Source organism: Tenebrio molitor, chromosome 8 (assembly GCF_963966145.1).
Source record: "Tenebrio molitor chromosome 8, icTenMoli1.1, whole genome shotgun sequence".
Classification (NCBI taxonomy): Eukaryota; Metazoa; Arthropoda; class Insecta; order Coleoptera; family Tenebrionidae; genus Tenebrio; species Tenebrio molitor.
Genome location: NC_091053.1, coordinates 15,473,340 through 15,497,032, shown reverse-complemented (window position 1 = coordinate 15,497,032; position 23,693 = coordinate 15,473,340). Strand labels below are relative to the sequence as shown.

Here is a 23,693-nt window from a genome sequence, read left to right as displayed (position 1 = left end):
TACAGTCGTTGACTAAATTGATGTCTGGCCGCGGCCAGCTCATTTATTACTTTTGTACATATATACCTATCATTTCTTAATTTAATTGTGGTAAATAGTGATTAATTTGTCTAGATCACATGTTTGTGTTCGAATAAACCTAATATAAGTATACAATGTGAGGTTTTGGAGAATATTTTTCGGTTGCACTTGTGGGTAGTATCAGACAGTCATTCCCACTTCTCCTAAGATATCTGATAGTCGCTCTAGATGCACCGCCACCGAGCCGAGGTCACGATGCGCTTGACTCCTGTTCAGCAGCTGCAAGGCGTTCATGTACTCCAGCTCTGAAAACTCCGGTCCTTTTTCGACGATCCCGTTCAGAATCTCTTCCGGGCTGAGGAAAAACAATTCGAAGTAGTGTCTGGCGTGGTCCAGCGCCAACTCCCTGGTCATCGTGATGTTGGTCAGCGTCTGCTGCAAGGCGAAGATGTTCCTGCACATCCTCTGGATCCCCGCTTCGTCGATGGTTTGCAAGTACTGCGCCGAGCTGATCAAGATTTTGGCGATCAGGTGGCCCAGACCCTCGAAGATGTACTAAAAACGTAAAAGTGAGGTTAGAGTGGAGGAACACGTGACCTCAACCTTGCACTTCCTGGGGTGTAGACTCGATGTGACGGCTTCGTCGACGTTCGCCAACACTCGGCTCAGTTCTAGTACTTTGGGGTCAGGCTCGTGTGTTTCTTTGTTGTAGTGCGACTGCGCCAGGAGATAGTGGAAGCACTGGACCCTCACCTAGAATTACAATTAGTGATTGTTCTCGGTGTGGGGGTGCGGAAGCGTACTTCTAGGTGTAGGAGCAGGAGACAGGTGTTGGCCAACTCGTCGAATTCCTGCGCGATGCTCGTCAGCTGCTGAAGAACTGCGGCCGAAACGGGTGACACGCACTCGATGTTGTCGTTGTCGGGCTTAGACGGTGACAGGAGAGACGGTTCTTGCCGGAACTCGCTCGCGTACTGGAACATTCTAACCGAAAACCATTCCATACTCTCCTGCAATTGCGCCAGTTCTTTCAGCAGGGCCATGTCCGACAGGATTTCGGCGGCGCTGACGCCGCCCTCGCCCAAATTGCTCGCGAGGATCTCGGCTTCACGCCTGTTACGCTTTCGGACGTCTTCGGGACTCTCCTCTTCGGACCTCTGGTCTCTTCTGAGGACTCTTCTGATGCGCTCGCTGCGCGCTTGGTACTCTTGCTGGGCCTTCAGGTTCACCCAGTTCGGCAACGATCTACGACAAACCAACCAAGCGTGTTAGAAGCTAACTCGACCAGACCAGCTGCTGCAAGCAGCATACTTTAGAAATCTGCTGATGTCCTCGTCCTTGAGCCACGCCGCGCTGCATATTCTTCGATCCTCGGAGTGCGGCTGGACGATTCCTTGGTAGGCGGCGAAACACGTGTCCTTGTACTCTTTCAGGGCCTTGCAGGAGTACACGGCGATGCGTTCGCTGTACAGGGGGAGAGCCTGAAGGACCGCCCTCCACTCGCGGACGCACCGCTCCACAGTGACTGTGCTCTGGAATACGCTCGCTACTGTCAAATCGCTTCAACATTCCGACCACTCACTATAAGAAGCGGCTTGTAATCGGCGGTGCAGTCTAGTAGTACGGTGGCCTTCCAAGCGTCCGCCGCGCGTACAGCGCCCTCTATCTGGTCAATGATCTCTTCGGATTTGCGCTTCAGGTAGATGTCGGAGACGTACTGGGTGATGAAGCGGTGCAGCAAACACGGTCTGAATATGTTAACAACAACTTAACATGTTTCGATAGAATTTTGAATATTTTTGTTGACGCAAAGACCGATGGCCCGAACGACTCGACCAAACTCTCGAATGTCATTTTGACTGATTAAGGTTCTCGATGATAAATAAGGTAACGACAACGGTTGCGACGAATCTCACTTAATTTGGAGTATTGTTATTGTAAGTAATTTTGTTTGACACGTAAAATTTCAAGTTACAAAAATCCCTAAAAATAGTGACATATGCTAATACTTCTATCTTTGTCACACTCACGGCATTCATCGATAATGTCTTCTCTTTTAAATTGGATTTCAAAAATGAGGAATGAGTTGTCGAAAATTACATTGTCGAAAGCCCCTTGTTTTTAGGCAACCAAATAATCACATCAAGTTACCTTTAGTTTATATAGCATAATATAGTTACGTTGTGTCAAATTTTACCATGCAAGAACATTATTAACAATCATGCACAGTAATTTTAGTCGACGTAAAGTCCGATGGACCGAACGACTCACCCCAACTGCTCCGCATCACTTTTAGGTTATGTTTCAGTATTTCCCGTACTCACCCGTTCTGAACCCCCATTAACTGCTCAATATCTTCAATGAAACACATGAACGGTACAAACACGACCAAAATATTATTAGAATGTGGTCTGCACACCACGATCTTGTCTTTTTTGGTGGTTTTTAAAGTGCTACTGAGTGTCAAAGCGCTGGACGAACTGTCAAACTTAAACAACGATTTCTTCTTCCTGAAACAGTTCAATCAAACCATGTCGACCACAATGTTTGTTAATCCTCACGTCGGCTGTTTCCTTCTTCCGAAATACGAAGACAAATCGTTGACGTCCGACGTGGTCATGACTTGAGCGTCGCTCGAAATGTTCTGGACGTCCAAGTACTCGTTGAGAAAGGCCTCGAGCTGTAACAGCCCCCACGTAACAACCTGCACCGGACTAAGAGCATCACACTTACGACACACTGGACTTGTGCCCAGTAGAACTGCACGGTGTAGGTTTTCACTTGGGTGCCGTGAACCTTGGCGGCTTCTTCGACGTTTCGCGAGAAGTGAGCATGCGCCTCCGCGATTTCCTTGAACTGGTCGAACAGTGTCTGGACCAGCTCTTTCAAGGAGTGTTTGTAGTCGACTTCGGTCTGCAGGCCAGAAAAGTCCTTGATGTGCTGAGTGGTGCGCTGGACGATCGCCAACAGGAACACTTGCATCTCGTCCTTGATCCTGTTCACCGCGAACGGGAGCTTGTCGAGCAAGGCGAGACACTTGATCAGGATGACGATGAAGTGAAAGGAGTTCTCTTCGGGGTTGACGTTTGACAAGTCCTCGACCACTTGAAAATCGTTCACTTCCAACCTAAAAAATCGTGACAATTAAAACGATCGATTAATTTCGATCTGGTACTTTTGGGCCGACTCCATGATATTTCTCCGCACTGCCATCCTGTTCCGGGACAGTCTCAACTCCGTACTCCTCTGGAGCGGAGAGTTGATCATGAAGTTGTCTCGACCGGACTCTTGCCGTCTCAAGGCCACTATTCTTTGGGCGGGTCTGGTGAAGAGGTGCTCTTTGAGTTCGTTGAAGAGTTGGATGTGGAGTTGTTCCTTTTTTTGTTCGAGTTCGCGGCTCAACTCCTTCAGACTCTCCACTCCTTCCAGGGTGTTTTTGCCCAAAGAGACCGCCTCCACCAGGAGCTTGGTCGCGTGCAAGTACTGCTTGTGAGTCATGTAGTTGGCCAATCGGTTGGGGACTTCGCTCATTTTCTCTCTGCAACTCGACATCACTAACTCCGAAAAAACAGAAAGAATACAAAATACATCTCTTCCAGGAGTTGCAACATGTACTTGTACTCCAGCCCTTCCAGCCACAAGTTCCTCAACTCGTCCCTGCGACAGCGCAACTTCTTCTTGCAGTCTTGCAGGTTTTCTTTGACTTTGGCGATCTTCGAACGGTTGTCGCTCACGATTTGGGAGATCGTCGCGAATAGTTGCATTACCTAGACCCACTATCAATTACTGAACTACTAACTACCAGCTTCTTACTTTCGAGAGGTCCTCTTCATGTTTTGACACCAACTCATCTAGTTTCTTGTCACAGTTCTTGTACTCGTTTTCCAGTTTCGATTTTTCTTTGTCTCTTTGTTCGTTTGTTTCGCTGGCCGATAAGGTTCGAATCACGGACATCAGAAGACCGCTCTGCAAAATTTACTCTCCTTGTAATCAGTGTTGAGAGTGTGTATCAAACTCACCGTTTCTTTCACCGGCTTGACGCCCCTGGGGGGCTTGACCGGTGGTGACACCTCCATGGTAGATTGTCCGATTTGTTGCGACTTAAATATTTAAAAAGTTCAACACTGTACACTTGTAATTCGATATTAGGGGTTAATAACATCAATATAACCTAAAAACATAACTGACAGGTTTTTGACATTTGACAGGTGTCATATTAATCGTTTGCATCGCTGCGCATTTTGTCATTTTGATGGAATTTATCAATGCACATGCACCGCATGCACCTGTGCATTTATTCCACAATCGTCAAATAAAAAGTCTATTACGTTGTTCGTTTGGTTTTATTACTTCATTCATATTTTGCATGTTGTATAATTTGTATAATTAAATAATCAAGTTGCCGGTACAGAATACCAAATACATAATACAGGTGAGAAAAAAAAGAAGATAATATAACATTTTCCATTAAACTCTTGCAAAAGAATGTTTTATAAAAATCGTCTGAGTTATTACTTTCTTGAAACTGCATCATTTAACTTTGATTTTTAAACAATTTCTCCAGTGGCAAATAAAAATGGCATCCGCTGACCTAATGACATTTTAGGAAGTTATTCGCTGTTTTTAGACGTTTTTATCGTACAATGAGTGTCTAACACTCTAACCAAACACTATCCATTTTATCTACAACACAAAGTGTGTTCTGACCATGAACTTAGTATTAATTAAATAATCAAAATTATTTATTATTGAATAGTTACCTAAGACAATGATTTTTAAAAATGTTCTTTTATTTATTGTTAAAGATTTTTTTTCCACTCCCATGTTTAAAATGCCATTTATCGCATATGTTTCCATGACGCTAAATGATCTTTTGAATACACCTTGACAAGCTGTGACTTTGTGTACTTTAGTCACGAGCTGAAGTTAGCAACGGGCCTTTTAGTCAGACTGAAGTTAGCTCCAGTTTTTTTAATCGCAAAAATCATGTGACACTCAAAATCAAGTTAGTTGTCACTTGTCATTTAACGTTTATCAGTTTCAACTTTGCTATTTAAATTCAGGTTTAATAAAGCTACGTTACGCTCGTGCTTAATAAAACTAGTGACTAAAATGCCGTTTATAAACCTTGATGCATAATATACTATGTTTGCAAACAATTTGTTGTAATACTAAGGGCCAGTTTATAGAAAAACTATTAAATATTTAATTCTCTTTCTATAAACTGGCCCTTAGTAAAGAGCGATCAAATTAATTTGTAATCGAGTCATCCATGGATTTGAATCCGTATGTCTTTTCGAACGATACGCTCAGATCTAACCTGTGTTTTTTGTTCAAGAAACAACATACGATTTCGGATTCATGGATAACTCGATTACAAATTAATTTGATCGCTCGATATATTATTCAACGAGCGGGTAATGATGGCTATTACCCATGAGGATGATTTTGTGTCACGAGCCGAAGGCGAGTGACGTAATAGCCATCACCCGCGAATAGAACATGTACTATACTTTTTCTACGTCTATGAAGAGAAAATGATAAATAAGTTTCATTATTAGATAGATATTAGATAGACTGCGAGGAGAGCATGAGGAGAGTGACTGTGGAGAATGAGACGATCAGGCACATGTGGAGCGGATGTGGCGAAATAAGAGTGAGGGGGAGGGAAAAGAGCGGGGAGAAATACTGAGCGAAGACGGAAGGGACATAGGATGGGTGGACGTGATATGGAAGAGGAGAAAAAGGATAGAGAAAGAGAGGAGTGGGGAATAGAAAGAAAAAATGTTATTTTTTATCAGTGATTTTCAGATTTTCGCTTTCTCTTCTTCGTATTTAAATAACAAATTATTATAAACAATATTTAAGAGCGTTATATGTTTCTATGATAAAATCTTGAGTTTTTCTTTATTTTTTTTTTTTATACGAAACAGTTAAAAATAATAATAAAAATTGCTTCACTAAAAAATTATTTTCTCAATAGAGCTCGTGATAACACTTTTTTTAATGCTTTGGTTTCAGCGGATAAAGGTTACACACCTTTAAATTTAAGTGATAATATAATTTCAGATATTGTTGAGCCAAATATACCTGACACTATAGCAAATATAAAACAAAAGTCTTTACATGGGAGATATTTTAAAGAGCTAGAACAGCCAGAAATTAATATTCAAGCTTCTCATGCATGGCTTAAAAAATCAAATATTCACCCTGAGACGGAGGGTTTTATATTTGCAATACAAGATCGTGTTATAAATACAAGAAATTATAAAAAACACATATGCGGTTTACAATCGATCATTGATAAATGTAGGATTTGCGGAACTGAAGGGGAAACCATTGAACATATCATTTCTTCTTGCACCGTTTTGGCTCAAAGCGAATATAAAAAACGTCATGATATATTCGCAAAAATTATACACATGAATTTAGCAGTTAAATTCAATTTATTAAAGGATACACAACCACATTACATTTATAAACCAGAAAGTTGTTTAGAAAATGACAATTACAAATTATATTTTGATCGGACAGTTTTAACTGACATTCACATTCAGCATAACAGACCAGACATTATTATTTTAAATAAACAACAAAAGCAAGCATATCTTTTAGATATACAGTAGACTCCGGATATAATGAACCCGCTTTTAGTGAACTTCCGGCTATAGTGAACGCTACTTTAGGTATCCGAATGTTTTCCCATAAGACTAATACATTTTTTATCCGGTTATAATGAACCCGCTTATAATGAACTTCCGGATAAAGTGAACCGAATTTTATAAACTTAAGGTTTAAAATTTCCGTTTATAGTGAACTTTCCGGGGGTTCCCCGGATAATTCCCCGACTGTAACGTACGTGCTTATGCGTATCTTATCGCGTGGGCCAGTTTAAAACGCAAAAAAGCCCAATTTATACAAGAACGAGTTGAATACAACGTTTTTTTGTTCGACGAGACACTTTAAGCCTCAAAATCGCTTAAAATCTTTAAAATTAGCTTGACGTTTTGTTTTGACAAGTTGTCACATTTATCAAAATCCGTTCACACAGGAGAAAATTCTCAAATTCTGACAGGGTCGAACAAAAAAATATTTTTTCCAAGCCAGTAGCTCGTGGTGAAAATTTGTACACGCATTTCAAAAACACCCTGTACAGTTGGTTGCAAAAAAAACGGGAACTGTCAGAATAAAATTGACACATTTTTACAATTTTGTTATCGCGTGGAAACCTTCTTACGAGAGATAGGTTAGAATTATGGTCAAAATTCAATAACATTTTTAAAAATTATCTGATAGGTATTGTGAACTAGACAGTTAATTGACAAGTGGACAAAACCAAATTTACATTAGAAAAAAATTCCTTTCCCGTTTTTTTCGCAACCAACTGTACGTTAAACCTATAATCAACATGATAAATTTTATTTTCGTTTTTAGTGAACCTCGGTTATAGTGAACCAGTTTTCATGCATTTTTCAAGTTCACTATATCCGGACTCCACTGTAGCTGTTCCAAATTCACACAATATAACACAGACATATAATACAAAAATTAATAAATATTTAGAACTCTCCGTTGCTATGAGAAATCTTTGTGTTTAGAAAAAATTTCGATTTTACCATTTATAATTTCAGCAACAGGAATAGTACCCCAATCTCTTTTTAAAAATTTAAAAATTTTGGACTTAGAGAACACATTGGTGGTTGAAATTCAAAAAGGTATATTATTATACTCATGTCACATCGTGAGGAAATTCCTTAACATTGACACAGAACATAAAACACAAAAAAATCAAAATGCGGAGGCGAGACGCCGGTAATTATGTTGTTAAGCACTGCACTATTACTTGATAGTATTATCCGTAATAGTGTATGTACTCCGGCAAAATTGCCGTGCCGCCGGGTGGAGGTGGGATACGAGATGCAAAATATCCACGTATTTACTAAAATAGCTCTATTTGTGCATTAAGTTACGAAATATAATTTTTTCCGTATTAGGCAAGGAATTTTTTATCGTAGCGATAGCCGAGATCAACATGCCATGCACGAAAAAAAAAAATGGATGATTTTTTCTACTGGAGTTTGGAAAATAAATTAAATTTGGATATTTTTCATATTCTATTAATTACATACTTACATATTTCTAAATTAAAAAGTGGAATCATGATTGCTCTGTTTTCGTTACTATAGAGAAACAATTTTCTTTATAAAAAAACAAAATTTGCGAAGGAGTTTAAGTTGTTCGCTCAAGTAAATTTGGGGAAATTCTATTAAAATGTCTGATACAAGTGAATCGTTTGATATTGAAGAATATGCAAAACAGGCCGAATACCTGACAAGGAGCAGCGCACGAATATTGAACGTTTTTCGTATTAGTTTAGGCAAAAACTAAAAAAAAAAAACATTAATTAGTTGTAAATTTTGAGGTTATCTGTGACAGATTTCAAGTTACGTATCTCAGGGAAACGATCAAAATTGAACTTTTAGTGTTGAAATATTATTTCCGCCCTTGTTAGGAAATATTCCACTTTACCTAACTCAAATTAGTATTCAAATATGTTAGTTTTCCAAACTCTAGTAGAAAATAGTACACTCTTCAATGAACGTATAATGATGGCTATTATTCAAGAGGATGAAAATTGCAACACGAGTTGTAGGCGAGTGGTGGAATCGTCCGAGTGAATAATAAGCATTATACGCGAATTGAAGACTATACTTTCTCCACGACTATACCAAGAAAAAAACCTTCGAAAATTGAATTTAATTTGATTTTTAATAATTGGCAATTAATTGTGCCTCGTTTAGCGGTTGCTATGCGATCCGCGACTTATTGTTTACAAACGGATCCGATTGACGATCTGCCGTTGTAGAATGAAAATACGAGGGATGTGAGTGGCCGACAGCCGTGGGTTTCTTCAGTATATTCTAACACGGGCGTCATTCTTTCATTGAGTATCCAACAAGAATGCATTCATTCTTTAATAGTCGTGTAAAAACGTAAGATTTCAACAGCTGATCCGTGATCCGTATAGTACGTTCACAATCGACTCTTCCACGCCAACTTTGAGGATAAATTTAAATGAACGCACGATATAAACGTTTACTGTTTATACTCGTAATAATCTCTAATCAATAAACAAAAATCGTTGGCTTCTTTCTTGATAATCGTTCAATAATAAAATTCATATTTTTTTTTTATACAGGGTGTCCCTTAATTGAGTAAATGTATCCAATTTTGTTGTTTTTCATACGTATTCATAAACGACAACAGTTTACCAGGATTTTAACTAATTTTAATCAGTGTACTATCCTTTAGATTTTAAAGGGCAAAAAAATGTACTGACTAAAAAAAGAAAAAAAAAATTAAAAGGGCCTAGAAACTCCGAAAATGTAATACTAATAAAATAATATACTCGGTGTTCTATTTGAAAATCAAAGAGTTTAAAGATTTTAAAGAATGAGCCAGCATGTAATTAAAGTAGCATCTTGCGATAATGATAACTGAACCAAGTTTTATTTTGATGTCTTGATAAATGAAGGACAAAAGAGAAGTGCAACTGATCTCCTTAACATCTCGCATTATTATTTCTATGTGGGCAAAGAGAAAAAAAATCGCAAAAATATTGCAAAAATTATAATTCACATTTTATCAACAACCCCTTACGACTTGTAACATTTGACATTCGACATTCGCCAACTTGACTCAAATACACGAATAAAAAATATCCCCACAGTTTCCACCGATTTGGAACCAACTGTACAACCTTGGAAGGAATGGTGGATGCGCCGGGACCATCAATGATGATGCATTCCGCCCAGCTCGACTGCACTCCCATCAAATTACACCAAAAAACGATCGCGACCCCACACCCAGCATGGTACACGTGGCGCAGGTCAACTAATGAGCACTATATTCGTACCGGCGAGCAAATCAATGGACGAGCACCCAGTTCGATACGTGAAGGTCCGACGGACACACGCAAATGTTGCAGCCGGGGTGAAAATGCCGCACTTCTGGGACTACTTCGGAAGGAGCCCGTCCAAACAACGCAACCTGCAGGACGGCCTGTTCCAGATAGCCTCCCAAACTTGCAACCTCCTAGTCCAAGTGAACAACACGAACAACATCAGCTACGGCAACGGCACCACCAACATCCACCTGAACGACATCTCCATACCTACCAGACCGGAGGCGCCGATCTTGCAGAGCGAGACCGACAGAGAACAACTCCTGGTGCTGATCCCGTCCGCCAGGAAGACCTCCAAGTTCAAACCGGGAAATTTGGGCAAACGCTTGTCGGTAATGATTGGGGTCGATATGATGGGGTGGACGAATGAGGGTAATTATGACGGTGGCCTTGGCCTTGGGACAAAACATAACCATAAATGGTATAATGATTTTACGATGCGAAAGGGGGATTCTTTTGTGGAGCTGCGTGCCAAGGTCGGAGATGTTTACTTTTCAAAAATTAAAAACGTGCGTGTCACAACGGAATTCTGTCATTTCGTCTGGTACGTCGGTTAATTCCGATGGGATTTTTTATCTCTGGATGACAATCGATCACGATAACCACCGACGCTCTAATTTCGAACTTGTCGATATCTCCAGTAAACAAATTAATTACCTTTTCACCAAACACGACGTGGAAACTTGTCACCATTACGACACAACAACATGACAATAATTGTACAATTCCTCACGCACTTACCCCAACTTTTCTGAAACGTTTTCTCCCCTCTTTAACATATTCCACTTCTTTCTCGTAACATCCACAACTTGAGAGATTCGTTACTCTACGTTTTTTTACACCGTCAACTGAATTTATTACGCTTGTATCTAATCCCTTGACATCTATTCAACATTTATGATCAAACAAAAAAAATATACCAGTTCAAATAAAACGAAGTATCTGATCTTTTTATTATTTATTATCACAGTATCGGCATGCACTGCGGCAAAAGTTATCCAGTTGCGCTATTTAAGTCCGACACTACAAATGTCTCTTTTGTCAAATGGTCCGTTCCAAAACTGACATCCCTTACGTTAAAATGAAGGTAAGAGAATGTAAAATGCGAGTTGACGTTTAATTTTCGAATAGATGAATAACTTTAATAAATTTGACAGTTTTACCAACAAGAAAGTTTTTCAAATTTTCACACTGTATAGTCCTTCTGCAGGGTTATTTATTATGTTTCTTACACCACAGTTGGCTGTAAAATTTGCCACCTACAATTGGCGATTCCAATTAACAGTGAGACATCTGGTGTTAATTGTTTGGACTAATTATAAGGCATACTCAAGCCGGTGGCTATTTCGTACAGTCGCGAGCGGTACATTTTTGTCGTCAATGCCATTCTTTGACGTAATGGAAAATGCTCCATTGTAAAATGGTCGTAAAAATCATAACCTATCATCATTTTGTATGAGATTCATTGTTGCTTTTTTGACGACCAAAATTTATTGCTTGCGACTTAGTAACACCATATAAAATTAACAACTTCGCACACAGAGACAAGGGAAGAAGATCTTCCCTTGTCTCTGTACGCACGCAACAAATCTGCTTTCTGCTGTTGTCCCCAAATAAGCTAAAATTTTGTGTAACCTTAAAAAAGCCATAACAAAAACCGCAAATTCGCGTAAAACCAACAACTTATTTTAGAAAACAATGCACAAACATAAGGCGGATCGAGCGGGAGTATGATTTACAATCTCACAACGGTCTCCATAGGGGCGCCCCCAAAGGTAGCCGAAATCGCCAATAGATTTATCATTATTTCTAGAGCATAGAAAAGATGTGCTCAATTTATGTTCCTCATTGTTCAGTTTCAGTCAGTTTCTTCTAAATACACCTTTTAGTCGATTTTTAGAGGAGTTGAATTTGATGAAAACACTAAAATAATAAAAAGATTGACAATGAACAAAGCGAAAGTGAGGTTAAGCCAATTAGAGCCCTCGATTTTGAACCACCACAATCTACATTTGTTGATTTTTGTAAGAAATTAAGAAAAATCAAATTAGTATTAATCATATATTGAAAAAAAAGTAATTTTTTTCGCATTTTGTTATTTTTTTTTTATTTTTGATTGGGAATCTATTACGACATTTTCTATGGTTTCAACTTTTTTACTTATTCGCACAAAATAAGTAAAATTGCTGCCAGATATGCGTATTTAGATTACTTTTAGCGTACACAGCTTTATGCTTGCTCAATTTTGATAAGACAATAAGATTTCAGTGAAAACTTATCAAACAAAGACCACGATGAAAGTGAGGTTAGGAAATTGGAGCGATTTCAAAAAAGCAAACGTAAGACCAAATCTAAGCTAACTTTTAATAAATAATACGTAACGACGTACAGAGAGGGTGGTGGTGTTTTTGTAATCAATCGTCGATACTAATTATAAGTCGATTCCTGCACGTCTTAAGTTCTTTGTTTTAATTTGTGTGCAGACCGTGTTAGAGGACCACGCGCCGCCCCACGATGAAGACAATCACTTATGGGGCCACGGCTACACTCAATCCGAGTGCGACGGCAGCCCCGTCCGAAAGTAACGCCCCCCGAGCTTCGCCCCTCTCGTACTAATCCCGTTGTTTCGCAGATGGGGCCAGAAGAACAAGTGGTGTAGACCTTCCTGTATCCCGATCTCTCTCATCTGCATTCTGATCTTCCTCGTAGTTCTTTTACCGTTGTTAGACCACGCCGCCGAACATAGCCCGGACGAGCAGGACGGCGCCCTCCCGGAATCGTGCATCAACACCTGCAGGTACACCTTCCGTTCCCCACGCGTCCAACCCACGACCTCTCGATTTGTCGCAGCCTGTCGCTGGTGGAGAGCATCCCCGAGGGCCTCGTCTACAACGACACCCCCGCGACGCACCCCTCCACTTTCGACACCTGGTTCAACCTGATCGTCTCCGCCGAGAGCACCATCGAGATAGCGTCGTTCTACTGGACGCTGAGACAGTCCGAGGTCTACCCCGACCCGTCGTCCGTCAAAGTGAGACCGTTCGAACAGTAGAGGCGTCCCTATCCACCCCTGTGGATTTCCAGGGCGAGATCATTTTCCAGGCGCTGCTGAAGGCCGGCACCGACCGCAAGATCGCCATCAAGATAGCGCAGAACGCCCCCACGCAGGACAACCCCAACGTCGACACCGAAGTGCTGGTCAAGCGGAAGGCGGCGCAAGTGAGGAGTCTCAATTTCGCCAAGCTGCTCGGGGGCGGCGTCCTTCACACCAAGTTCTGGATCGTCGACAGGAAACACGTCTACCTCGGCAGCGCCAACATGGACTGGAGGTCCCTCACCCAGGTAAAAACAATCAAACAACAACAAAAAAACAACATCGAATAATCTTTCTTGAGAACTGCTACAATTAGAAAAATAGTAGTCCTAGTAGGCTGTGGCGAAATGTCAAGGTTCGATAATGACAGACGAAAAAGTGTGGGTACGATCAGGTGCACAAGCGATGGGCGGGTACAGTACACGACGACGTTGATGACACGTGCGAGGCTACCATCTCAATAATTCAAATCGCACCAGTCAATTTTTGCGACGTTGTCTCAATTGTTTTTTGACGACATTTCCAGGTGAAGGAGTTGGGTTTGTTGATCAACAACTGCACCTGTCTGGCCGAAGATCTCGGAAAAGTGTTCGACGTAAGTGTTTTATTACGTTGTTAGACGGGCTGACGCTAATCGCGTTGTTTTGTTCCCGTTAATAATTGATTGCGTCACGTGTTCCATTATCGATCACATGTCAAACTTGTTCGCCGAATTTATTCGATCGTTACGTCCGTTTATTATGGAAATTGCCGTTTTATTCGCCCTCGACCATTACAAATTGATTGATCATAATGTGGTATCGGGGCGAGAAAAAAAAATTGTTTGTCAGAATTCGTGTAATTACCTGATTGGAAAGTTTTCACCCGATTAGTTGGACGATGACGTCACGTTTATTTGATTGACAGATTTAACAACTAACTCGATTTTTTTCAAACTTCTTCAATTTTTTTCAACATGGCTGAACATGTCATAGTCTACTACATATTTTTGATATGCAGGATTGTCCAGTTGTCCATACTGAAAATTGTCGTTGTTTGTAGGTTTATTGGACACTGGGCCAGCAGGGTGCCAAAATTCCAGACCATTGGCCGTCCAACCTGTCCACCAACATCAACATGAACACTCCGATGAACCTGACACTGAACAACGAAACTTTCCAGACGTTCATCTCGGTAAGAAAATATCTAACCATTTTCCAGGAAGTGTCACGTGACAGTTTAGTCCGGTTCGGGTGTCGAGCAAGCGGCCCACCAACCCCGTCCAGACTATCAGACCGTGCCGCTCGCGTGTTGTCGTGCCAGGTTTTTGTGAGTTGACGTTTTGCAGAGTTCGCCGCCGCCGTTCAACCCCACCGGCCGCACCAACGACATAGACGCCCTCGTCAACGTGATCCGGCACGCCGAGAAATTCATCTACATAGCCGTGATGGACTACTTCCCGTTGACGATCTACTCCCCGAGGATGAGGTTCTGGCCGACGATCGACGACGCCCTGAAGACGGCGGCCATCGAGCACCACGTTAAAGTGAGAATGTTGATCAGCTGGTGGAACCACTCGCGTCCCTCCGAGGACAACTTCTTGAAATCGATCGCTTCCATTAGCCAGGCCTATCCGAGAGTGTCGGTCGAAGTGGTAAGAACTGGGGGCGTGGCTTCGACACACCGACCAATCGTGTTCTTTGCAGCGACGTTTTGTAGTGCCTTCAGATGCGGAACAACGGAAGATACCCTACGCCAGGGTGAACCACAACAAGTACATGGTCACCGACAATACCGCCTATATTGGAACTTCGAACTGGTCGGGGGACTACTTCATCGATACGGCGGGGGTAGCGTTCCTCCTGCACGACCCCGTGTACGACAGGAACGTCAGCCAGTCGACCTTGAGGAGCGACCTTCAAGCGGTCTTCGAGAGGGACTGGTTCTCCAACTATTCGCAACCACTCAAAGTGTAAACGTATTTTTCGAAAATATTTTCCGACGGATACACCCTGTACATCTGTCACAAATTTTCTCTCAAAACTATTTTAAACGTCAGAAAATTTGGAATCGGAGTGTGCTTCGCTTTTCACACTGTCATCTCGACGAACTAAGCTCAGACGTGACTTCCAAAAATCGCAGCCTACTCCGATTCCGAATTTATTCGCCGCAACTGTAACATTCTGCTGAAACTTGTGACGATTATTTTGAAGGTTTCGTGATGTCCTTAAAGTCAAACATATCAAATGTATTTTTTGATCAAACTATTCAAAACTATTTAGATCGTAGCGCCATCTATTATTTCTCTCGGAAACTGTGCCTAGATTAAGAAAATTTGCCTTGTTAACCGTTCACGAAATAAATCCTATTTTCACGTGTTTGAATTTTGGAATGAAAATAAATTTTTGAGATTTTGACTTATTTTTCTTGGCAAATATCTCACCTTCCGTCGATACTACAGGTTTCTGTTGGTTGACATATGTCATATGTCAAATGTCAATTCATGAACTGTCAACTGGATTGAAATCTTGATTATTTCGCCGCCTTCGGCCACAAAACAAGAACGACTGGTGTGGGTTCAACGTGGGCCGACGACTCGAACTCGCCAAAAAAGTACTTAACCCGAAAGAAATGTTTCTTATGTAATTTTTTTAACCTTTCTCAAAGAAACATGAAGAATCTCTCGAAAATTGGTCTCCTTGTGAGTTAACAGCACGAAATCGACATCAAGCCGGTAATTTTGACTATTTCCAGCTCCTCGTACTTCAATTTAACGTATACTCGACCAAAGACTCGAAAAATGCAGTGGTTGACAACGTGTACGACATTAAAGATTTCAAAAAAATCATCAGGACAAAAACGAATGTCCTGGTGTGTTACACAAGTTCCATCAAGCAAACTACTCAGGTTATAAAAGTGTTCCGGGAAGCGGCAGACGTCATCAAGGGACAGGGTACCATGGTCCTGATGGACTGTTCCGGGTAATCACCCTTCAATTTCAATTGTTCTGAATAACACTCGCAAAAAATTTGTAGAGAATCTAAGAAGATTTGCAAAAAATTGAAAATCACTCCTGACCCTTACATCCTAAAACACTACAAAAACGGCGAATTCAACCGGGATTACGACAGAAGGTACACTGTGAGTTCTATGGTAAATTTCATGCGCGACCCTACAGGGGACCTGCCGTGGGAAGAAGACGCCACAGCTAACGACGTGATGCACGTCTCAGACGCAGAGGTTGGCACCACTGCAATATACAGTGTGATTGTCTTAAAACGAATTTGTTTCAGACTTTGGCGAAATACATCAGACAAGAGTCTAAACCTTTAATGGTGATGTTTTACGCCCCTTGGTGCGGCTTTTGTAAGACTCTAAAACCGGAATACGTAGCGGCGGCCAAAGAACTGAAAGGTCACTCAGTTCTGGCCGCCATCGACGTAAACAAGCCCGAGAACGCGGTAATTCGGACACTTTACAATATCACGGGATTCCCCACGTTGCTCTACTATAAGTAAGTGTGCCGCTCGTGCCGACACGATGAAACTGAACCGACTTGTCCATGTTAGGTTTTTTAATTTGTCGAAACGCAATTTATGTTTGTCAATGGAAGTGAAACGTGCAGGTATTTTGGCTATTTCTGTTTTATTTTGAAGCTGTACGGCTTGCTAGAGCTGCGCTTTTTTGGTTTTTAACGAGCAGCCGATCCATGGGCCTGTCACTAAATGAAAGTCGAACAGTACATACCTGGCATCTGGTAAGACTCGATCTGGGGGCGCCGAACTATTTGCACCGGTACATTTTGTAGTTTTATTGCTGATTGTCACGTTTTTCAACACTTTGCCACCACTTTTTGGCGTTTTCCCTGAGAAAAACTATCAAATTACGATTTGAATCACCATGAAAGTCGAAACTGTCAATTCGGTCAGTGATACCAATCGCACCAATTGTCAAAATGTTTGACAGGGAAAAACAACAAAGTACAATAAAATTACTGAAAATTCGAATTAATTGATAATAAAAGGTCAAATGGTTTCACTTAATTTGAGGGAATCGTATGTTAATTGATAAAAAATATAATTAATCTGAAAGTAATTTGCTGAAAGGCAACCTGACGGATTGAAATTTACTAGGGTGCAAATGGGACTCCATTGTTTTAAAACTTTTTGAAAATTCCATTTTCAGGCCTACGGACTCTTATTTTGACACTGCTGCATTGTGCCTCTTGAGTCACCGCATCACCAGAACAACAATTCGCTGTCACTGTAGAATTTTGAACTGTTTACATTGTGTACAACTGCATGATTTGTTTTTTGTTATATGTATTATTTTGTTTTTGTAAATGCTTTATTAACACTTTATTCGTTCACTTGATAGCAGTAATCTTTTATTTTTTAACACATTACAATAGAAATGGCGTCATGAAGTACCAATACGAGGGCGACAACAAACGTCAAGCCATCATCTCTTTCATGAAAAATCCAACCAAACCGGTCAAGGTAAAAGAACAAGAATGGTCTGAAGTGGACAGCGAGGTCGTCCACTTGACCACCTCCAACTTCGACCCGGTCGTGAAAGAAGAAGCGTCTCTGTTGGTGATGTTTTACGCCCCCTGGTGCGGACATTGCAAGAAGATCAAACCCGAGTACGAAAAAGCCGCCGCGCGATTGAAAACCGACGGGGTAAGCTTCACACCACCTCGCCGCTCCCGATTCTAACGCCGCCTGATACAGATCCCTGGGATGATGGCGGCAGTGGACGCCACCAAAGAAACGAGCATCGCCGACAGATTCTCCGTGAAAGGGTACCCCACCATCAAGTACTTCACCTACGGGGAGCACAAATTCGACATAAACCTGCGCGAAGCTTCCAAGATCGTCGAGTTCATGAGGAACCCCAAAGAGCCCCCGCCGCCGCCGCCACCCGAGAAGCCCTGGTCGGAGGAGGAGTCGCAAGTGGTACACCTGACCGACGAAACCTTCAACAGTTTTCTGAAGAAGAAGCGGCACGTCCTGGCCATCTTCTACGCTCCTTGTGAGTAGCGGCGGCGTTGAGAATCGCGCGCGTGACTCGATGCTTTCAGGGTGCGGACACTGCAAGAAGGCCAAGCCGGAGTTCACCAAGGCGGCGGAGCACTTCAAGGACGACCCCAAAGTGGAGTTCGCCGCGGTCGACTGCACCTCCTACCAGTCGGTATGTGCAGCGAACGAAGTTACCGGCTACCCCACCATCAAGTACTTCAGCTACCTCAACAAGAACGTCAAGGCGTACAATTCGGGACGCACCGTGAGTCTAATTTGCTCGAGCGTGCATCACGTGACGCGTCTTCGTTTCAGGAGGAGGATTTCGTGGCCTTCATGTCTGATCCGGATATGGGCGGCCAGCAGACACCGCCGTCGCTCGTTCCGCAGCTCACCGACACCACTTTCGAGCAAGACGTCGCGTCCAAAGCGGCCGTGCTGGTTATGTTCTACGCCCCATGTGAGTACCAGCTCGACGCGACACCGTTCCGCTGATTCCTCTCTTGTTTTCAGGGTGCAAGCAGTGTAAAGAAATCAAGCCGAATTACCACAAGGCGGCGACCGAGCTGAAGAGCGACGCCTTCGATTGTCACCTCGCCGCCGTCGACTGCAGTTCCAACCCGATCGTCACCGACAAGTACGACATCAGCGTTTTCCCCACGTTCAAGTTATTCTTGAACGGAAAATTCGCCGCAGACTACACGGGAAAGACCACCAAGGACGATATTAAACAGTTCGTGGCGGAGGTGAAAAATCGCGAAAACAAAGAACTGTGAGTTTTGTACGTGTTGAACATTTTCTATTGTGTAATTTATATTTTGGAAATAAAAGTTGCGAAACGTGTTCGTGTAAGTGGTTGCATACACATCAGGGGCTCTCACATTTACTGTTGACATAATTTATTCAATACCTTATCTACAGTTACAATAATTACATCATGATGATAAATTAATCGAATCTTGACAATTCACTAATCACATAATATCAACATCCTACTAAATACGACACGTGCTTCGGCCGACAAGAAATCAAATAAACTTAAATACAAATGACAAATCAACTATTGGACGTTCCTGCAAGAAAAAGAAAACAAAAAATATACATATGATGGTGTAACGGGTGAATAGAACAAAAAAAAAAAAAAACACAACAATAATACTACAATTAATACACCTTTGGCGTTTACGTTATCTTACTGACACACACACAGTTAACGTGTCGTGTTTATACGTACACAATTCTCATGGTGTTGGTGAACCCAGATCCTTGCTGCCATCCGGTGACTATGATGACCGGATCGCCCTCTTTGATGAAATGCTTCGACTTACCGAAATTGATTCCCGTGGTGACGCGTGCGTCCACGTCCTTCAACCAGTCGTCCAATCGTGCCCCTGCAAATATTCGTTAAGCGGGATGCAAAAACTACTTCGTCGTTAACCTTCGTAGTGGAGCGGCAAGATTCCCCTGTAGAGATGCGCCTGTCGCGCTGTCTGCGCGCTGCGAGTGACGGCGATGATGGGACACCTGGGGCGATACTTGGAGATCAAGTGGGCGGACCTGCCCGACGTGGTGACGACTATGATGGCGGAGGCCACACACTTGGCAGAGGCCTCGACGGCGGCGATGGCCACGGTGTGGGCCGCGTCGACCGGGGGGACCGCCTGCGGCAAAGAAAATCGTGACGCGCGACGTTCTAAGTGTTGTCAATTTCCAACTGTCAAAATTTGTACAGCTGTCAAAATTTGACAGGTGTCGATTCGCTCACCTTGCTTGTCAGATCAATGAAGAGTTGCTTTTGCCAGATGGCCGCCTCCGCCTCCTTGCAGATGCTCGCCATCGTCCTGACGCAGTCCAGGGGGTAGTCCCCTTTAGCCGTCTCCCCGGATAGCATGACGCAATCCGCGCCGTCGAGCACCGCGTTCGCCACGTCCGAGCTCTCGGCCCTGGTGGGTCTCGGCTTCTTCACCATCGACTCGAGCATCTGCGTGGCGCAGATCACCGGCTTGCCCACTTTGTTGCACTTGGCGATCATCGCCTTCTGGGCGAGGAACACCTTCTCGGTGGGAATCTCGATGCCGAGGTCGCCTCGCGCCACCATGATCCCATCCGACGCTTTGATGATGTCGTCCAGGTTCTGCATGCCTTGCTGGTTCTCGATCTTCGATATGATCAGGATGTTCTTGCCTTCGGGGCCGAGGATGTTGCGGATCTCGGTCAGGGCGGAGCCGTTGCGGATGAACGAGGCGAAGATCATGTCGACGCCTTGCTCGACGCCGAACCTCAGGTCGGACTTGTCCTTTTCGGACACGGCCGGCAGGTCGACGGGCACCCCGGGCAGGTTCACGCCCTTGCGGCTGCCCAGCGTGCCACCGTTCTCGATGGTGCAGACCAGCTCGGTACCCTTGACCGCGGTGCACACCAGCGAGATCAGACCGTCGTCCACGTACACCGTGTTGCCGACTTTCACCACCTTCTGGATGTTGGCGTAGTCGACGAACACGATGTTCTTGTTGCCCTTCTCCATGTACGCCTTGTCGGTGGTCAGCTTTATGGTCTCCCCCTTCACCAGCTCTACCTCCGCGGAGCCTCCCTACACAAAAATTACCATTTTACGTACGTGCAAAAAAAAACTGCGTTATTATCTTAGTAGAGGTATTTTCATATTTGGTGGCGGAAACAAAAGACTGAGAAATGTCAAAAAAATGTATTGTCAGTGTCAAATTTCTCATAAACGCCGTAAAAAGGAATGTTATTCTCATAATTATAATCAAACGTATTACAAATGATTTCTCTAGTTCGACGATGAATAACTTTCTTATTGCCAATTTGCTGCAATTCTGTCGAAATCACGAACGCCTTTGAGAAATTTGACACTGACAATACAAATTTGTGACATTTCTGAGTCTTTTGTTTCCGCCATCAAATTCGAAAATATCTCTAGTAGTTGTAGTAGTCTGTGGTCATCAAACTGTCATTTTTAAATGACAGTTTAATCAAATTTTAATAAAAACATGTGCAGATATTACAAAATGTTTGTGAGTTGTGCTCTGTTCATTCCTCTGATCCTCAACAGCCTGCTCAGATTCTGGAAGTCTTTCAGTTCATTTTTTTTTTTTTATTTACACTCCCAGCCTTTGAACTGTCAAACGTCAAATTTACAAATCCAGAAGAAGCCACAAATCTATTATAAATCATAGCCAACTGTGAGTCTGAGTCGCGACTGTCGTTTTTCTTTTTTTCCACGCGTGTACAGCATGATTCACACAACTACATTATGTAGTGTAAGTTGCCTACATTTTGTCGCTTCTATTTCCGACTTCACACCAGATTTACGTAAGCGATTACGTTCACAACGATAATAAATCGTTAATGAAACTGTGCCAACCGATGTCATCGCAAATTAAACACCCGTACAACTCGTGCCTTCATTCTGTCCACATTCACACTTGCATTCAATGCAAAATCCTCCGTTCGCTACAAATTCTTGTATTTACTCAATGACAGAAACAAACGAACAATCTGCACTCATGACGCCTTCCTATTGGCTACATTTTTGAACGTAAACTTGACGAACTGTTGTTGTGTCAAGTACCAAAATATTTAATCTGTTAATGCAAATACATTGTTATCACTAATGTCGCTAATGATAGCATTCATGATTTTATCTTGCCCATTCAAGGTATCTAATGACAATTAAACGCTTATTTTTGCACAATTATTCTTCTAACCAACGGGTGTTGTCTTTTTCGGGACGAAATACTCACCCCTTCGAGCAAACCGGTTCGAATCTCAGGTCCTTTGGTGTCCAAAGCGATGGCCAAAGGATATGACATCCCTATTTTCTTGCTGTACATGGCAACAGCCTCCCTAATGTTCTTGATGGTCTCTGCATGGTATTCGTGGGATCCGTGCGAGAAGTTCAATCGCGCGATATTCATCCCTGTCTCCATCATCTTTACCAGGACACCGGGATCGCGCGAGGCGGGTCCTTGACAACGTCAAAATCGGAAATAAATAGGAAAATCTTGCCTGACATTCTGGCTCACCTATCGTGCAGATGATCCCCGAGAGGCGCACGTAGGGCGCCTTGGACTGGATGTCGAGGGCGCACATGTGGTCCAGGTGGGTGCTCGCGTCCGCGGCCTCCCCCTGAAGGGGCGGCACGCCCGAAGCCGCCAGCTGCAAGCAAACAATTACCAAATGCCATCGAATAAACCGCCATTGTGACCACCATCGACTCGTCGCGGTCGTAGACGGTTGTCCAGACCATTTTTCTCACGCAAAATCTCAACGCACACCTCTCAATCAATACCGCGAACGCACTTGAATTGCCCTTGCACACTCTTCTCCCACCACCGAGGACCAAACCTGGCACTAGCATTTGTTCCGACCGTTATTTATAGATTTTCCGACGAAAAATTCGAATTCCGGCCGATAGTTCGACGGCATCGACCCCACGAAGCCTCGCAAATCCACCTAACCCCGAAAAACGCGGAAATTGCATTTTCTATTATTAGAACGCGAGCAGGAGCGGCGCCTCGACCCAAAACGGTGAGTTTTGGCGTGACCGGGTTTGAGGTTACATCCATCGGACCGTCCATCCGCGACGCTCTGTACGTTACCTTGGCCATGGCGGCGGTGTAGCCTGGCTGGCAACAGTCGAGGAACTGCTCTTTCAGCATGTCTTCGGCTGCGGTCAAGTCAAAATGACAGGTCACGTGACCAGGTCAGGTCTGTTGACAGCCGGTGTGTACGTGCAACGGTCGCCTGGCAACGCGTCCGTCCTTGTCTGGCCCGTTGCGACGTCACACGATCGACGCGATTTTTTGGGGTTAGAATTCGGGGGGCGGCGGTTCCGGGGGCAGAACTAGACCGGCGGATGGCGAGGCAACATGTCTGAAACGTGCCGGGATGATTTACGAGGGTTGTGCGAGGCCGCTGATAACGAGTGCAAATCGTGGAAAAGTTGCGACGATAAATCAAAACGTACCTGTTTCGGTGCACTTGCCATAACGACGCTTATAAATCTGTCGACGAACACTAATTTCTGCTTGCAGGATCGCTCAACGGTTGACTAGCACAGCCTCCTCGTCTGCAACTGGAATATACTGCGAATGACAGGTAGAGGTCACGCAAGGTCACCGTGGGACGTCAGCGCTTAGGATTGGTCGTAATTGTACAAAGCGCAGTCAAACCAATCTTCTGTATGTTCAGGATTTGCTGTTTCATCGAGTATTGGTCGTCGTGGGTCCTTATCTTTGATTTTTTGCAAACCGGCCTCGATTCCGATTGGTCGCTTCGTTTGCTTCAACTAGACGTGCATTAGTCATTTACCGGTGTTCAGACACCGATAAAAGCTATCTCGACTGGGTCAATTGAACGCGAATTAATTAAGGAAATGTTTCGGAGGCGAGTGCCCAGACGGGTCACACGTGCTGACCTGACATCGACCTTTGGAATTTTCACCAAAACACCAGTTGCACGGCAGACCATCCACTTTATTACGCAAAATGTCTCACAATTAGATTATAAGTAAATGATGTTTTTTGTACATTCCCAAATAATAAAACCTGTTCAAAATTGCGAAATCGCTACCTGTCATTGCCAATTTAAG

The 23,693-nt window shown here is 43.1% G+C and overlaps 4 protein-coding genes across 11 annotated transcripts in view; 2 read left to right on the top strand and 2 right to left on the bottom strand.

The window, feature by feature from the left end:
* The window catches only part of LOC138136246 (5'-3' exonuclease PLD3-like), a 43,635-nt gene extending 28,163 nt beyond the window's left edge, over positions 1-15,472 (top strand). Inside the window, exons 1-9 of one of the 5 annotated variants that reach the window (XM_069055336.1) lie at positions 10,000-10,317; positions 12,469-12,566; positions 12,618-12,782; positions 12,836-13,016; positions 13,070-13,327; positions 13,606-13,674; positions 14,121-14,252; positions 14,407-14,712; positions 14,765-15,472. In XM_069055336.1, the coding sequence (XP_068911437.1) occupies positions 10,021-10,317; positions 12,469-12,566; positions 12,618-12,782; positions 12,836-13,016; positions 13,070-13,327; positions 13,606-13,674; positions 14,121-14,252; positions 14,407-14,712; positions 14,765-15,034 (1,776 nt within the window). In that variant the 5' untranslated portion in view covers positions 10,000-10,020 and the 3' untranslated portion in view covers positions 15,035-15,472. Of the gene's footprint in view, positions 1-9,999; positions 10,318-11,051; positions 11,073-11,916; positions 12,010-12,104; positions 12,325-12,468; positions 12,567-12,617; positions 12,783-12,835; positions 13,017-13,069; positions 13,328-13,605; positions 13,675-14,120; positions 14,253-14,406; positions 14,713-14,764 lie in introns of those variants that run through there. The other 4 variants (XM_069055341.1, XM_069055338.1, XM_069055339.1 and 1 more) reach the window with 4 other exon arrangements.
* Sec8 (Secretory 8) lies at positions 14-16,994 on the bottom strand. 2 transcript variants are annotated; one of them, XM_069055327.1, is made up of 13 exons: positions 16,806-16,994; positions 4,041-4,192; positions 3,835-3,987; positions 3,610-3,788; positions 3,197-3,559; positions 2,755-3,148; positions 2,583-2,701; positions 2,346-2,531; positions 1,604-1,769; positions 1,333-1,553; positions 825-1,266; positions 625-774; positions 14-576 (listed from the first exon to the last, which is right to left on the bottom strand). In XM_069055327.1, the coding sequence occupies exons 2-13, from the start codon at positions 4,095-4,097 to the stop codon at positions 202-204; spliced, it is 2,805 nt and encodes a 934-aa protein (XP_068911428.1). In that variant the 5' UTR covers positions 4,098-4,192; positions 16,806-16,994; the 3' UTR covers positions 14-201. The 2 variants fall into 2 exon arrangements, with proteins under 2 accessions (XP_068911428.1, XP_068911429.1); XM_069055328.1 differs by having other exon boundaries at positions 4,041-4,121.
* On the top strand, positions 15,549-18,922 carry LOC138136247 (protein disulfide-isomerase A5). The gene is made up of 9 exons (XM_069055342.1): positions 15,549-15,759; positions 15,813-16,039; positions 16,094-16,298; positions 16,352-16,572; positions 17,470-17,740; positions 17,792-18,092; positions 18,142-18,344; positions 18,395-18,539; positions 18,593-18,922. Exons 1-9 carry the CDS (start codon positions 15,730-15,732, stop codon positions 18,853-18,855), a joined length of 1,866 nt encoding a protein of 621 aa, XP_068911443.1. The 5' UTR covers positions 15,549-15,729; the 3' UTR covers positions 18,856-18,922.
* Positions 18,923-18,961: 39 nt separating this feature from the next.
* LOC138136249 (pyruvate kinase-like) lies at positions 18,962-23,646 on the bottom strand. 3 transcript variants are annotated; one of them, XM_069055346.1, is made up of 7 exons: positions 23,070-23,646; positions 22,126-22,258; positions 21,844-22,067; positions 19,845-20,669; positions 19,518-19,740; positions 19,314-19,470; positions 18,962-19,152 (listed from the first exon to the last, which is right to left on the bottom strand). In XM_069055346.1, exons 1-7 carry the CDS (start codon positions 23,088-23,090, stop codon positions 19,140-19,142), a joined length of 1,596 nt encoding a protein of 531 aa, XP_068911447.1. In that variant the 5' UTR covers positions 23,091-23,646; the 3' UTR covers positions 18,962-19,139. The 3 variants fall into 3 exon arrangements, with proteins under 3 accessions (XP_068911447.1, XP_068911446.1, XP_068911445.1); XM_069055345.1 differs by lacking the exon at positions 23,070-23,646 and adding an exon at positions 22,702-22,946; XM_069055344.1 differs by lacking the exon at positions 23,070-23,646 and adding an exon at positions 22,311-22,554.
* Positions 23,647-23,693: the final 47 nt, after the last annotated feature.

Coding starts and splice junctions, on each gene's coding strand:
- Sec8 (XM_069055327.1), bottom strand. CDS start 4,097: ATGGAGGTGTCACCACCGGTCAAGCCCCCCAGGGGCGTCAAGCCGGTG. Junction 2,532..2,582: donor GGAAGAAGGAAACAGCCGAC/GTGAGGATTAAC, acceptor GAACTGTTTCAG/GAAGAAGAAATCGTTGTTTA. Junction 775..824: donor TCCTGCTCCTACACCTAGAA/GTACGCTTCCGC, acceptor TTGTAATTCTAG/GTGAGGGTCCAGTGCTTCCA.
- LOC138136247 (XM_069055342.1), top strand. CDS start 15,730: ATGAAGAATCTCTCGAAAATTGGTCTCCTT. Junction 18,093..18,141: donor GGCCATCTTCTACGCTCCTT/GTGAGTAGCGGC, acceptor CGATGCTTTCAG/GGTGCGGACACTGCAAGAAG. Junction 18,345..18,394: donor CGTACAATTCGGGACGCACC/GTGAGTCTAATT, acceptor TCTTCGTTTCAG/GAGGAGGATTTCGTGGCCTT.
- LOC138136249 (XM_069055344.1), bottom strand. CDS start 22,460: ATGCTAGTGCCAGGTTTGGTCCTCGGTGGTGGGAGAAGAGTGTGCAAG. Junction 22,259..22,310: donor ACGACCGCGACGAGTCGATG/GTGGTCACAATG, acceptor GTTTGCTTGCAG/CTGGCGGCTTCGGGCGTGCC. Junction 20,670..21,843: donor GAACCGGTTTGCTCGAAGGG/GTGAGTATTTCG, acceptor ATTTTTGTGTAG/GGAGGCTCCGCGGAGGTAGA.